The 15,834-nt window shown below is 40.4% G+C and overlaps 2 protein-coding genes across 4 annotated transcripts; one reads left to right on the top strand and one right to left on the bottom strand.

Moving 5' to 3' along the window:
• Positions 1–6,078: 6,078 nt before the first annotated feature.
• LOC117534885 (tubulin beta chain) lies at positions 6,079–9,718 on the top strand. Of its 3 annotated transcripts, none has more exons than XM_034199151.1 (4): positions 6,079–6,191; positions 8,054–8,162; positions 8,254–8,364; positions 8,453–9,718. In XM_034199151.1, the coding sequence occupies exons 1-4, from the start codon at positions 6,135–6,137 to the stop codon at positions 9,511–9,513; spliced, it is 1,338 nt and encodes a 445-aa protein (XP_034055042.1). In that variant the 5' UTR covers positions 6,079–6,134; the 3' UTR covers positions 9,514–9,718. The 3 variants fall into 3 exon arrangements, with proteins under 3 accessions (XP_034055042.1, XP_034055043.1, XP_034055044.1); XM_034199152.1 differs by lacking the exon at positions 6,079–6,191 and adding an exon at positions 6,277–7,609; XM_034199153.1 differs by lacking the exon at positions 6,079–6,191 and adding an exon at positions 7,629–7,963.
• A 2,881-nt stretch (positions 9,719–12,599) lies between these two features.
• bcl2l16 (BCL2 like 16) lies at positions 12,600–15,125 on the bottom strand. Its single transcript, XM_034199155.1, has 3 exons — positions 15,037–15,125; positions 14,367–14,938; positions 12,600–13,111 (listed from the first exon to the last, which is right to left on the bottom strand). The coding sequence occupies exons 2-3, from the start codon at positions 14,847–14,849 to the stop codon at positions 12,983–12,985; spliced, it is 612 nt and encodes a 203-aa protein (XP_034055046.1). The 5' UTR covers positions 14,850–14,938; positions 15,037–15,125; the 3' UTR covers positions 12,600–12,982.
• Positions 15,126–15,834: the final 709 nt, after the last annotated feature.

Here is a 15,834-nt window from a genome sequence, read left to right as displayed (position 1 = left end):
TTGTTAATTTACATTTACGATTCTCTGTGGGAGGCTCTCATTTCTTATTCATATATTCCGCACAAAAGCATAGGCCTACAACCACAGTGAGTTAAGAGGGGAACATAGGTGGCCATGCCTGAATCCTATTGCTTTAGGGTGATCATTTCACCTAAAAAGCCCACATAATATAAATGCAGATATTCCACTATACCTTTGTATTATCTTAGGGTAATGAGGAATTGTAATATCAAATTTGTCCTTTTTCGATTTTTTAACCCAGAGAGAATGTACTCAACATTAAAAGTATATTTGTGAATTGGTGATGCTGACTCTGAGCAACACACTCTCACTCCATAATCGTCCAGGAGTGACGTTTGGTCAGTGTCCGTGGCGTGCAGTTGTGACGCTCCTAGGCTCCTTCAGCTTCATAAAGGGACGCAAATAGCTTTCAACTGATTGCAATGTATTCCCATCTGCGGCGGGATTTGACGCTCATGGAAGCACGGCATTCGTTTGTGTCGGCTGCCCTTAAAGGCAATGTGAGCGTCCATTCCCATTGGATAACGGATAATTGTACACCCGGAAGTAAGTATTACGTTTTTTGTTTTTTTTTGGGGGCCCTATGCAAGATGCTGTTTGGGGGCCCTAGTTTTTACAGTTTTTTAACTACAATGGGGGGGATTCCGAAGCCTTTAAGATGATCTGTGGAGATGCATCAATCTGTTACACTTTAATAGGAAAACAGGCTAATTTCACGAAAACCAAGCAATTGAATATTACAAAAAATGATATTAAAAAGGTATAAGGCTCCTCTATGTCAATAAATGCAAGAGATGCAGCATTTTCTCAACAACGTTTAATTTACATTTTTCGTCTTCCTCAGACGTCACTCATTGGCTGACAGCCCAACGATGATTTGGACTTTATTACCCCAAAAACCCAAGCCACAGCTTTGCTATCATTGCAGTTTAGTCGTGTTTATATCCTACATTGGATTTGTAAGCATATAATGCTTCACCGAACACTCACAGGAGGGGACTTGGCTGTCTACAAATAAAGACGGCTCATTTTAATTCTCTCCAAATATATTGAGGCTGAACCTGAACTTTGAATTCTCTGCTCCCATCATAATCTTGGCGATCTTGCTAAAATTGTGAATGCAGAATTAGAAATACTATGTAACTGGTTTGCAGTTAATACATTATCCCTTAATGTGGCCAAAACAAATGACATGTTATTCAATACAAAGTCTCAGAGTAGAGACTATTATACGGATTTGCAATACCGAGATGGAAAAAGTTTGTGCATGTACATTTTTAGGACTGCTTGTTGACGAAAAACTCAATTGGAAGCACCATATAAATTATGTACAGACTAAACTGTCAAAAACAATAGGTATTTTGTATCATACTAAGAACATTCTTGAAGAAAAATACTCTTTATAACAGTCTATTTCTCCCTTACCTTTAAAAACACGTACTCAACAAATCTACAAAAATCTACAAAAAATAATAACATCCCAAAATAAAGTATTACGAAGAGTCTGTGGTGTTGGTAAATATGAACACACAACTACCATATTTTAAAAAAACTCAATCTATTCAAATGTGTTGAGATAGTACAGCTTAAAACAGTACTGATTATGCACAACATTTTCCATAACAAAATGCCTAATAATATTCAAAAGCAGTTCCAAACCACAGCGTGAACATATGAATGTAAAAAAAGTCACTTGAAAATAAGTGTTCACAATGTTTATATGCAATTATGCATATATTATTATTATTCATTTGCCAAGTACATGTGTACCTATTTATATATAGTATTTTAATTTCCAAAAAAAGATAGTTGAAACTGCTATTGACATGTGCAGAAAATGACCCTATATCTAGTTTTCATTTATTGTTTTCCTGCCCTAACTTTTATTAATTTTTTTCTCCTGTTTTCTTCATTTCTTTGTACTCCTTCATTTCTATACATTTTTAACGCAATAATGCCGCTGTATTAGGATGATGCACGGGAGGGCTACTTTCCACAAACTATGCTTCAGCCCTTCCGCTTCTATTCATTTTGTTCATCTTTGTGTGTATGAATTAAACTTTTTTTGTTTTTCGGATGAATAAAAAAAAAACGTTCAGCTTGGGGGCCCCCTAGTGGCCGCGGCGGCCCTATGACCCCGCATAGTCCGCCTATAGGAAGAAACGGCCCTGCCCTGGACAATAGTTATATACTGTGAATGCAGTCCATGCAGCATTACAAAGGAAATGGATCATATGGCAGACAAACATTTTGTTTAAGTGTAAAAGGTCAAATCTCTGTCTTTTCTTTTACATATATTTTGTTTTGTATGCTAGTGGTTAGAATGGAGTAAGAGTAAATAAATACTCTCTCAGAAAAATCAAATAAGGCTTCATCTCTGTTAAAAGTATTTGTGTTTTGCTTCTTTCTCAGCTGAGCCTTTGTACTTTCCAGTACCTTTTACAACACCAAGGTGTAACCTGCAGTCAGACAAACACATTGCCTGACACATTTTGATTTGTATCGTGTCTATGGCCTCAAAGGGTGTAGGTTTGCAGCAGAATGTGAGCCTGGCTGAATGCTGCGGCAGTGGGTCAGTAACCTGATCTGAGAGTGAATCAGTGTTTCTACTTGAGCCCAGCTGCTCCAGTCTGACACCTGTCCGGCCCCCTGTCACATCCCCACAATATTCATAGGACCAGTCAACTATTCCCCCAGCTGACGCATTATGTTTATTTCAATGAATGTAAGTGATAGTTTATAGTTTTCATACTTAAAGGTGGGGTAGGTAATTTTCGAGAAACCAGCTCGAGTGCGCTAGAATTTGAAAATACACGACCGGAAAAAATCTGCCACTTCCTTACAGAGCCCCTCCTCCAACACACACGAACGCGCACATGACCAATGAGGGCACGAGATAAGTTTGTGCACAGATGGAAGACTGACAGGCAGGTAGGCCATCCAGTTACTTTAGAATGATTGGTCGTGCTTTTTACAGCGCCACGGCTTCCACAGATGACGTTTTTTTATGTATTTATTGTCAAAGCATTTAATATGTTCCTTGCTATCGGGATGTTAAGAGCATTCCATGGAATATAACAAAAAGTGTTTCTGAAATAAATTATATACCCCAACTTTAACTGTTCCATATTATTACACAGTTCATTTTCTTATATACTTAGATTTGTTATGCTTCCATCATTTGGAACATGTTCAAAACCCTTTGATTGAATCTAATAATTATCTAAAGCTGTCCCCCTGAAATATGAAATAACCATTTTGTGGTCCATTTGTTTCATGTTTTGTTGTATTTTTGTTAGTTTTTTTAACATTCAGGACGGTGCACAACTGAGAATCAGCACATGAAAAATCAAGGGCATTCTTTCCAGAAGAATCTCCCACAAACCATCTATTGACAGTGACAGTTTCTGTGTTTGTTGTTCTGTCCAAATGACATCGGTGACGTCACAGTAATTTGTGGTAAAGCATTGTAACGTCATATTGTAGTGTGACATCTGTATGTGACATCTGTATATTGTAGTGTGACACCAGCGACATCTGTTTCCTCTCTGTGATATTGATCTAGGTGCTTTAGGCTGAGTGCTGCAGTGTTTCGAGAGATGCTGAGTCATGGGAGACAGCACTGCTTCAACAGGGCTTCAGAGATACAGGGTGTGGTACCGTAATCACTGTAAGCACACTGTAGGAGGAGCTCCATCATGAAGTACTGTACTAAGACAAAGACAAAGCATAAAACGGCAACATCTCCTCCCAGGTATTCATGCATTAAGCTACAGCTGATATGCTCAAGCTGTCAGCACAAACCACTCAATGCCCTTCATCCCCCTAAAAAAAGCGATCTATGAATTATTAATAAATAATAGCACAAGTCAACAGTCTGAAGAGGAACAAAGAGATATGCACAAAGTCCTGGGGATGTCCTTTAATCCTGTTTGTCTCAGTCACTGTTATTACTGAAATAAGCTGACATGTTAGTCAGGTCAAGTTAGTTGGTACTGAGTTCATGCATCCACATAAAGTGGTGCAGTGCTGGTGCATTTTGTAGGCCAACCCCAGAGTAAACATTGCAAGGGCTTCTTCAACAAAAAGCAATATGAGTTTTCCATTGGATCCAAAAAATAAACTGCTCTGTGAGGTATGACGCAGCAGTCGATTACACTAAATGATAACCTAACCTGCGAAGTAAGTGACAAAGCTAATGATTAGCAGGCCAGTTTACCATGTTCATTAGCCTACTTTAGCTTTTTAATATGCAATTGTGTGCATAACTCAGACAACCAAAAAATATCAAAATGAAAGGCTTCAGCAGCTGTACCTTGGTGGACGGTGTCTGCAAGTCAAATGTTGCCCTTTAGTTTCAGCAAGCAACTGAAAATGACCAGGCCCACTGCAGAGAATGGCTACAGAAAGTATCCTGACTCATCCTCTCTCTGACATAGCACTGTGATGTTGCAAACAGAGGCCTTTGTGTGTCAGATTACAATGCGCACACAGAGGAGACTATGAGCATGACCTACATACTGTATGGGAAGCATAGCAGACAGTGGTGTTCCTGTAAAGAATATCTAGGCCCAGGCTGTTGAATACAAGATAGACGTACTACATGAATAACTATTCATACACCAATGAAAGCCTTTACCAGTCTGTGCAATAATTAATCTACATACAAATGTATGGCATTCATAGATACTGTGCTGACGGCTGGGTAGGACTATCTAAAGCTTATATGCATCCCTGAACTAAGGCCAGAAGTCTGCAAAACCGAGTAGGAAAGCTTATCGTCACGCCAACAGCAACCCGGTATTGATACTCTCCCAGTTGTTAAAGACATGGCAGCAGACATAGGAGCACTGGTGACACAGCACTGGTGACACAGCCTATAACTATTACAAGCCATCAGCCCTCATTCCACAACTCTGCTTTCCACCCACAATACAGTACCATTTCAAAACATTGTCTCCAGGAATCCTGTGCTTCTGAACATTGTTATGTTTAAATGAAAGGCTACATTGAAACTGAATGATTTGTCATTCATTATCTTAAGAATTAACCATGATTCAGAGATGCTATACGAGATGTAGGCTTATAGAAGCTGAATCAGGTGGAAACCATTTTACAAGATATCCCTACAGAGGTTTGGTTTCTGTGTAAAATCATTTCCATACTACATATTTATTGTTACCTTATCAGTGCATCACATCTGTGTTGCATAGGCCTGGCAGGCACTATAACCATGTTGTATACTAAAATCCTTCTGGGCACTGCAAAGCTCTTTTTGATAGACTGCACTTCATCTGTTTACACCCAAATGCAACTGTTCTTCAGTATCCATTGGTGTCTTTACTTGGACATAAATGCATGCATGGACTATTTATGAATTCAGTTTATTGCAGAGCAGTTTTGTTTATGCAACATTATCATGTAGATAGAAGAAGCAGCTTTTTGTTCTGATAAAACCCTACATCATCTCATCATGAACTGTACCAGAGAATAGGGGAACAATGTGTACATGTAGCTGCTGTTGTGCTAAACTGGTATGATTAGCTGTAGACTCATTGGCCTAAGAGGCTGAACATCATGACTGTGTAGCCACACCAGAACATCGAGTTCGGAAAGCGAAAGTTATGCTAAACTGGACCATAGTATGCCTTTAGTCAGCCACCTGGGCTGGGGATTCCTTGCACTAATCTCTGATCTCCTTCTTATAACTGATATAAATCAAAAATACTTAACTATGATATAAGAAATGCATTGTTCACTGTCTTTAAAAGACGCCAAGAGCGACTGTGAAATGAAGAATAAAATCTGTGGTGAGTGTCGCATATATCTTCATCAACCATGATATGGGAAATAGGCCAACGTCTGCAGATTAGAGAGTAGATACGTTTGAGGTGAATGTGATTGGCAGACGGATTCGACCTATCACCGAGACGCATTGAAAGCTTTTATTGGTTATTATCAGATGCGTTCGTACATCTGCCAATAGATATTCGAGTTGGGGAGAAAAGGGCGGGTCTTGTTGTTGTATAAAAGCAATGTTTGAGCCGCCGCGCCGGCACAAAGAGAAGGGCGTTGTCGTCTGCGAGATCTCTAACCAATATCTAGAAACAAATATGAGGGAAATTGTGCATCTCCAAGCCGGCCAATGCGGCAACCAGATCGGTGCTAAGGTTAGTAAGGTTGCAATTAGCCCTTTTTCTTCTAAATTGAATAATTTTCATTCAGAAATATCTTATTCTCTGCTCTGGGAGCCGGTGCTTTGTGCTAGTTCGGGTCCCATTTTTGACCCAACCCTTGGAACATTTAATGGGCCCTACTTGTGAAAATTGAAATTAAATTATTAATATAACGTGTTAAGGGCGGTATTATGTCAACGTGTTGACAAATTAAAACGATTTAAATGTGTTATGGACATTATGTAACATGATTGGAATAAGTGTCTGTCAGTTTGTTGCTAGCAAACACTAAAACGATAACTCTTACCGTTATATCAATATTGGTCGTTTGACAGCCATCCCATTTTTGACCCAACCCTTGGAACATTTAATGGGCCCTACTTTGTGCACATTGCATGTAAATGTTTAATATAACGCATCAAGAGAAGTATTATGTCAACTTATTGATGAATAAAAACTATACAAATGGTTTAAGATGTTATCAAATGTTTTGATTGAGATAAATAACTGTCTGCCCGGTTGTTGCTTTCAAATACTTACGGTTAACGGTTACCGTTATATCACCATTGTTTGTTTGGCAGCCGTTACTGCAATGCGTACAAATGCTGCACTGTCGTTGAAAAAGAGAAAAGTACCACAAACTAGTAATGTTGTATTAAAACGTCAATGATGTTTGTATTTAATTGATGTTGGTTACATTTATAACGGGCCCGTCTCAGTGTAAACGAGAGTAAACGAGAGTACGTGTCCATGGGCAGGTGAGTTTGGCAATTTACCTGTCCGAATACATTTTTCACTTGTAGCTATACTTTGTGCATGCTGCACCTATTTTAAATATTATTAAATATCAACATAAAGCATACAACAATCTGGGTTACTGTAACCAAGGTAACATGTTAAATTGATTTGTTCATATTTGGCAAGAAACATGCTATACAATAATTATACACTAGACTAGTAGTAGCCCTAGCACAGTGTCAGTGTCAATATGTAGACCCCCTTTCAAACCCCTCCTGTATGTTTGTTTTTTTCTAAAATGATTTTACATACCCCTTGTCAGGCCCATCAGTACATCAATTGTAGAGTCCCCTTTCAAGCCCTTAATCCACTATTTTCTGACATAATTTATTTCAATTGTTTTCCTTATTAATTGAACACACCATTTTACAACTGTGAGAGGATGATGTGTACAAACCTTCTTCGAAAATAAATAAACCTTTAGTTGACCTCTTGGGGCCACTGGAATCTTCTTCTTCTGCATCGTATTTGACATTTTCCCACGGTTTTACGACACCGCTAACGTAAGTGAGCGGTAAGATTTTACTGCATCACACATGACAAAGAAGGAAACGTAAAGCGGTCGCAAACAACAATGGCGGACACGGACAATTTGCGAATGAGTTCTGCCTTTTGTAAGCTGAATTTATCAATAATTTGTCAATAAATATGGGCGAAAAACGTCACTTTTCCGGTCGGACACGTCAATGGAAAGATGTACTTTTCCGATATTGTAAATAACACGTCCCGGACGATCGGACGTGTGCTTTTTCGCCGACTAATTGAGGCCTACTGGATTATGCCATACTGAGCTGCGCCGGGCGTTTGCCTGAATTAGGCAGAGTTATTGCATTTTTTCAATTTCATAACACAGGAGTTGCAGCCAATAGGGGATCAGGACGCGTGTCGAAGTCAGCCCGGCGGGAAAAGAGTTTAATCCACTACCATTTATCAACAATTATAACAGGCTGCTAAATACACTCGTAACTGTAAATACAATTCACTAATGAGGAGTGGACTGGTGTTCCAAGTCCTTTTGTTGGATGTAATAACTAACCATTTTTGCTTCCGTTCTATAGTTTTGGGAGGTGATTAGTGATGAACATGGTATTGACCCGACTGGTACATACCACGGTGACAGTGACCTGCAGCTGGACAGGATCAATGTCTACTACAATGAGGCTTCAGGTAACTTCTAAACAGCCTTGATTTCTTATTGAATTGTATGTTGAATCTTAATTTTGGCCATGTTCCCTTACTTCTAACCTGTGGTTTCTAGGTGGTAAATATGTGCCCCGTGCTGTGCTGGTTGATCTTGAGCCAGGCACCATGGACTCAGTAAGGTCTGGACCTTTTGGCCAGATCTTCAGACCAGACAACTTTGTGTTTGGTAAGTGATATTTATTAGATTTGTTCAGAGCATGGCAATTGATTGTTTGCACAGTGCCGCATCTTCATTTATGATTATTGTCTTGCAGGCCAGAGCGGGGCTGGCAACAACTGGGCGAAGGGTCACTACACAGAGGGTGCAGAGCTGGTGGACTCTGTCCTGGATGTGGTGAGGAAGGAGGCAGAGAGCTGTGACTGCCTTCAGGGCTTCCAGCTCACACACTCCCTGGGTGGTGGTACAGGGTCTGGAATGGGCACCCTGCTCATCAGCAAGATCCGTGAAGAGTACCCTGACCGCATTATGAACACCTTCAGCGTGGTGCCTTCCCCCAAAGTATCAGATACAGTTGTTGAGCCCTACAACGCCACACTATCAGTCCATCAGCTTGTAGAAAACACAGATGAGACCTTCTGCATTGACAATGAAGCCCTGTATGACATCTGTTTCCGCACACTCAAGCTCACGACTCCCTCTTACGGTGATCTGAACCACTTGGTCTCTGCAACCATGAGCGGCGTCACCACATGCCTCAGGTTCCCTGGACAGCTCAATGCTGACCTGCGTAAGCTTGCTGTAAACATGGTGCCATTCCCCCGTCTGCACTTCTTCATGCCAGGCTTCGCCCCCCTCACAAGCAGAGGCAGCCAGCAGTACCGCGCCCTCACTGTGCCCGAGCTCACCCAGCAAATGTTTGATGCCAAGAACATGATGGCTGCCTGCGACCCACGTCACGGCCGCTACCTCACCGTCGCTGCCATCTTCCGCGGCCGCATGTCAATGAAGGAGGTTGACGAGCAGATGCTGAACGTGCAGAACAAGAATAGCAGCTACTTCGTTGAATGGATCCCCAACAACGTAAAGACCGCTGTCTGCGACATTCCTCCCCGTGGCCTCAAGATGTCTGCCACCTTCATCGGCAACAGCACGGCCATCCAGGAGCTGTTCAAGCGCATCTCTGAGCAGTTCACAGCTATGTTTAGGCGAAAGGCCTTCCTCCACTGGTACACCGGTGAGGGTATGGATGAAATGGAGTTCACTGAGGCAGAGAGCAACATGAATGACTTGGTTTCAGAGTACCAGCAGTACCAGGATGCCACTGCTGAGGAGGAGGGAGAGTTCGAGGAGGAGGGGGAGGAAGATCTGGCCTAATATCAGTTTCCAAAAATCTTTTAAATTAATGTAAGAGAAAAATGTACGGTTGCAATTTCTTTCAGCATTATTCATGCTGTTAATGTTGGCTATAACTGTAATGCTCTTTCACTGTTCTGCTGCTGTTAATGTTGGCTTCAAATGTAATCTTCCAAATCCTTTCATTGTTCTGGCTGCTGTTCCGGGTAATAAAGGTTAAACTGTATACAACGTCTTTCTGGTTTTAATGAATGGTCTCACTTGATGATGATAATAACCATATTGAAGACTTATTGGAAATGCATGTAGGCTAAGGTGTTTTTTTAGCTGATTCACTACACTGTGCATAAAGTCAACTTGCCTACTTTCTCCGGAAAGAACACTCAAGTGTAGCCACAAATGTATCAATGTGTTTGTCTATCATACATAAGCTCATATTGTGTATCTTGAATCCTTTATACGTTGTTTCAAATAGGCTGTATGAACAAAGGGGTAACACAAATGCATTTTTTAATAAAGGAAGTAAACCAGCAGAACAAGACAGTTTAAAAAGATTCCAGATCACAGTTCACATACTGCAGCATAAACAATGGTTTCCTTGTGACTATTTCAAAGGCTTAGATCCCCTGGAGTAATGAATTATACTGATTTATAGGTTAATTACCAGAGGTGGGAAAAGTACTCAGATCTTGTTCTTGAGTAAAATAAGTGTAGGAATACTCTGTTACAGTGAAAGTCCTGCATTCAAAATGTTCCTCAAGTAAAAGTAGAAAAGTATTATCATCAAAATATAGTGAAAGTAGCAACAGTGAAAGTAGTCATTGTGCAGATTGGTCCATTTCAGAATAATATATATGATATGTTTTATAATGATTGATCATGAAAGTGTTCTCAAAGCTGGTAAAGGTGCAGCAGTTTGAATGACTTTGTATACTGCAGGGTAGCTGGTGGATTTACTCCAGGTGGAACTAAAGTCTGATTCAACACTTGATTATATTTCACATCATTCATCCAGATCTGAGAAGTAACTAAAGGTATTAAATACATGCAGAACAACAGACTTCTGCAGATCCTCTGTACAGGAAGTCCTTCCTGCAGCATTGACAGTCCAACACTCACCTCTGACAGCAGAGAGCACACAGCTCCATAGTTTCCCATGTTGCTTTGATAACTGGATTTTTACATTCAAAAATGATAATTTGTCCCTCTGTATATAGTGTTTTCACACGGTACATTGATCACACTCCATGTTAATAAATATGATACTACTATATTTTGTTAGCTGTAATTGGCCCCGCATAGTGTATATTTGACAGACAGTCTTCTGATTTATATCTTCCACAGTCATTATGTATATATTTTACTTTAAAGGCAAGGCAAGGCAAGTTTATTTATATAGCACTTTTCAACACAAGGCAATTCAAATTGCTTTACAAAAAATGAAAGAGATTAAGAAAATGGCATTTAAAATCAGTCATTAAAAAGAAAAGCTAATAAAATAAACATTAAAAGAAAAAATACATGGATAAAAGTTACAGTGCAGTCAATTAAACATTAAAAGAAAAAGTACATGGATAAAAGTTACAGTGCAGTCTAAGATATGAATAGTTCAATTAAAAGCAGCGACAAAAAGAAAAGTCTTCAGTCTGGATTTAAAAGTAGTCAGAGTTGCAGCGGACCTGCAGGTTTCTGGGAGTTTGTTCCAGATATTTGGAGCATAATAACTGAACGCTGCTTTACCATGTTTAGTTCTGACTCTGGGGACAGAAAGCTGACCAGTCCCTGAAGACCTGAGAGATCTGGATGGTTCATAATTTAGCAGGAGGTCAGTAATGTATTTTGGGCCTAAACCATTCAGTGCTTTATAAACCAGCAGCAGTATTTTGAAATCTATTCTTTGACACACAGGAAGCCAGTGTAAAGACTTCAGAACTGGAGTGATGTGATCCACTTTCTTAGTGTTAGTGAGGACTCGAGCAGCAGCGTTCTGAATTAGCTGCAGCTTCCTAATAGATTTTTTAGTGAGACCTGTGAAGACACCATTACAGTAGTCGAGTCTACTGAAGATAAAAGCATGGACAAGTTTTTCCAAATCCTGCTGTGACATTAGTCTTTTAATCCTAGATATATTCTTTAGGTGATAGTAGGCTGATTTAGTAACTGTTTTAATGTGACTGTTGAAACTCAGGTCAGAGTCCATGACTACACCTAGATTTCTGGCTTTATCTGTTGTTTTGAACATTGCAGACTGAAGCTCAGTGCTAACTTGTATACGTTCTGACTTGGCTCCAAAAACCATTACCTCAGTTTTATCTTTGTTTAATTGGAGAAAGTTCTGACACATCCAGTCATTGATTTGTTCAATGCACTTACTCAGTGTTTGAATTGGAGAATAGTCTCCTGGTGAAATTGTTACGTAAATGTGTGTGTCATCCGCATAGCTATGGTAACTTATTTTGTTGTTTTTCATTATCTGAGCCAGTGGTAGCATGTAGACGTTAAAGAGAAGAGGCCCCAAGATGGAGCCTTGAGGTACCCCACATGTCATATTTGTCAACTCAGATGTGTATTTACCTATAGAAACAAAGTTGTTTCTGTCCTTTAAGTAGGATTCAAACCAATTTAGAACTGTTTCCGAAAGTCCCACCCAGTTTTCTAGTCGGTCGAGTAATATGCTGTGGTCAACAGTGTCAAACGCAGCACTGAGATCTAATAATACTAACACTGAAGTTCTGCCACTGTCTGTGTTTAAGTGGATGTCATTAAAGACCTTTACAAGAGCAGTCTCAGTGCTGTGGTTTGGACGAAAGCCTGACTGGAACACATCAAAACAGTTATTTAAATGCAAGAAATTACTCAACTGTTGAAAAACAACTTTTTCAATGATTTTACCTAGAAATGGGAGGTTTGATATGGGCCTGTAATTGTTCATTACTGTAGCATCTAGATTATTCTTTTTTAAGAGCGGTTTAATGACTGCAGTTTTCAGGGCCTGTGGAAAAATACCTGAGTGAAGAGATTTGTTTACTATATGAAGTAGATCTGAGGCCATGCAAGGCAAAACATCTTTGAAAAATCCTGTTGGAATAATATCAAGGCAGCAAGAGGAGGATTTCAGAAGTTAAAGTTCTGTTTTTATTTTCTATTTTGAGATGTTTATATTTTATGCTTATGTCTGTTCATTTAGTACTCGTTTTCATCTGCACATTGTGTGCAATGCATTGTTTACATGCTGCTTAAACAAAAACACACTTAGGGGAGTCAAAGTACATCATTTACCTATGAAGTGTAGTGGAGTAGAAGACATGTAAACACTCAAGTATACAAGTATCTCAGAATTGTTCTTGAGTAAATGTACTTAGTTACTTCCCACCTCTGTAAATTATCGACATGTTTTTACACAATTTTAAAAGAGAAATTAAGTGACTTTCAGATGGCAGGCAGCTCATTCCTGTAGTTAGTGTGAACGGTCACTAGGTGTCAGTGCTGGCTAAGTCATTCTCTTCCACAGGAAGTAGGTGAGGATGCTGAGAGCCAGCGCCAGCAGAGTCCAGTAGCACCCTCTCTTCACCTGGCCCTCCAGGCCCTGCTTCTCTCCAAAGCGTGATACAAAACCACTCTGTCAGAAGCAAAAGAATAGACGAAAGTTTCAAATGAGAGTTCATATTTCAATCCAATATATTTACAGTGATATTAGGATGTCCTGTTCAAAGGATACACCATTAGGATCCCATTAAAAACAGTTTTAGGGAGGATCTGCTTCATGGATAAGAGAGCATTCACATAGCGTGCAGCCTTGGGCGTGAACTTATTTGGATCAGCAGTGGTTCTGTGACGTATTACAAACCACACAGCTGTCCTCGTCCTCCATCGAACACTATGGAAGTGTGTCTTCTTTCACATAAGGGTGCGCCTGTAGAAATGAGGATGTTTGGGTGTGCTAGACACGTTGCACCTTTATCATACAGTTACTGTAAAGACATCCTTTAAATGAAAACATCTCGGTTTGACGGCCCATCAGGATTTCCCCTTTCTTCTGAAGCGTTCAACAAACCCAGGAAGCCATTCTATTTATATAAGTGTATACTACCGTAGGGCCCAGACTCACTTCAGAAAACCTAAAAAGCATGAGCACATCCCAACGGGGCCCTGCACTTAACGTTTTGATATCATTATACAAATCATTAAAGCACAATGTGAAGTGAGATTACAGGAGCCTCGTGATTTGCATTTTCTATATCTCGAAGGGAACCTATACTCTCTAAGACTGGTTGAGATTTGTCATCTCTGGAAAAATTACCAAAGTTACTTTACTTGTTTTGGCATGTAGATTATAAATTACAAGACTCTCTGATTTTAAAAAATAACTATAGAGATGTATGCTTTTACCAGGTTCTGAAGAAATAATCTACCCAGTTCAGTTGCATAGGAAGATTCAATGCTTTGGAGCTTGGTCGACACTATGCACTAAAAGGATATTGATTTAAACTATTAAAATACTTTTCTCACATGTTCTTTATATTAATAGAGGTGCATTGTTTAAAGTGGGGTGGTATGAGGTACTTATCCATAGTCAGAATATCACCTATGCCTGTCAAGCCACAACTGCATGGAAGCTAAGTGCTGGGAACAGGTGCAGCAGGGACATGTAGGTGAGCCACCAAAAGGAGCTGGTAGGGATCAAGGCAGTGGTAGCCAAGCAATATAGAAACGTTCCAGAAATGTAGTGTACACTGAAATTGATATGATATGTTTTGCTGCTGCCCCCATTCACAGCAGTATATAGGCTACATTACATAGCCTCTGTGCTATTATGGATAAGTACCTCATCCAACTCTACATGAAGTTGGAATAATCCGCTTGTATTATATTACCCATCCTCCGCCATCTCGTATCTCAGGGCAGACGACTCTCTCCACATACGCCCCCACACACTCCTTCAGCTGAGGCAGGACCACCACCATGCCCCTTTCATGGCAATGTAGAGCCATCTGGCCCGCCAGCACATACACTGAGAGCACTGCGCTCCAGGCCAGCTCCCTGCGCCGCCCCCCAGGCACCGGGGCGAAGAAGTGCTCGTCCAGGATGCTCAAGAGCGTGGGGCAGGCCGTTTTCTCCGTCACATCCTGGAAGACTCGAGGCCAGCGTCTGAAGAAGATGGGGAAGCGGGTGAGGAGCTCGTCTCCAGCATGGCGCAGCGCTCTGGAGCAGGATGTGGGGGCAAGACCCATTGTGCCATCGGCCCCCCCTGTGGTTACATAGTCTATGTAGTCATGAGCCATCAGAAAAGCCTCTCTCACCAGCGGGTCAGCACTGTTCAGGCCCAGTCTGGCCGCTGGCACCGCCGACTGACACATAGTTGTTTCTCAGATGGATTGTCAGTGGAAGACAGATATCAGCTCCAAGCAGCGTGTGGCACACCAGCCTGTCATGGCGCTTCGGGGTGCTGTAAATGTAAAATAAAACAAACCACACTATAAAGACGAGAAGGACCAAATGCATACTGCAACTTCATAGGAAATAAATCATTCCTAAGTTACTCACCTTTACTGTTCAACACACACCAAAGCCAGAGAAAGATCCAGCAGGTGAAAGCGTGTGGGGTCCAGAGAAGTGTGTCTCTACGTGTTGCAGTTAAACGGGGTCACCCAGTCCCCTCGCTAAATATAGAGCCGTTGTTGGAAACTGACACTGATCTCCACCTCCCATGCACGGTCAGGGCCTTCCTGGCGCACAGCTCCAACACAAGAGACAGGGCTGGACTCATAGCACACATGAAACAAGTGAGCTTTACAAGAGCAAACACCTAAATGTGTGATCGGTTCCTTCTCTCAGTGAGATACACCGTTCACACAATGAATGCCCACCCAGAAACACGTTTAGTGACTTTTTTCTTTTGAAATTCTTCCATTGATTTAATTAAATATAATGTATTGTTTCTGACATTTCTAATATAATCCTGCGTCATTAATGTTATAAGTAACACATGTGCTTTTCTCCTTGTACACTGGACTTCCACTGGGCTCTGTGCCCACATTGGAAATGCTGTTTGTGTTAAAAGGAAGGTTGATGCAGAAATCGCATGAACAAATAAACTGCATGGAAAGAAACCAGACGGAGACAACTTGTCTAAATATATTTATATTGTATATATATAATGTATTCAAAAACATTTTTTCCAGTGGTTCAATTTTGTTTAAATATCTTTTTCCTGTTTTTTCATTACTTGATTCAAAAAATGTGCTACGGTAATTTTGAACAAGCTAATAATATCATTTTAATATCTACCAACGATGCATAGTGTGTGTTTTATTCGTTTTTATAAGGTATATTCAGATATTT

The sequence above is a fragment of the Gymnodraco acuticeps genome, unplaced genomic scaffold (genome assembly GCF_902827175.1).
Source record: "Gymnodraco acuticeps unplaced genomic scaffold, fGymAcu1.1, whole genome shotgun sequence".
Classification (NCBI taxonomy): domain Eukaryota; kingdom Metazoa; phylum Chordata; class Actinopteri; order Perciformes; family Bathydraconidae; genus Gymnodraco; species Gymnodraco acuticeps.
Note: the sequence above shows the minus strand (reverse complement) of the source record. Positions and strands in the feature narration are given on the sequence as shown.

Bases quoted from the DNA above. Each gene is read 5' to 3' on its own strand.
- LOC117534885 (XM_034199151.1), top strand. From the start codon at position 6,135: ATGAGGGAAATTGTGCATCTCCAAGCCGGCCAATGCGGCAACCAGATC. The intron at 6,192-8,053 runs GTTAGTAAGGTT...TCCGTTCTATAG, and splicing joins GCAACCAGATCGGTGCTAAG to TTTTGGGAGGTGATTAGTGA. The intron at 8,365-8,452 runs GTAAGTGATATT...ATTGTCTTGCAG, and splicing joins ACCAGACAACTTTGTGTTTG to GCCAGAGCGGGGCTGGCAAC.
- bcl2l16 (XM_034199155.1), bottom strand. From the start codon at position 14,849: ATGTGTCAGTCGGCGGTGCCAGCGGCCAGACTGGGCCTGAACAGTGCT. The intron at 13,112-14,366 runs GTAATATAATAC...TGCTTCTGACAG, and splicing joins TACGAGATGGCGGAGGATGG to AGTGGTTTTGTATCACGCTT.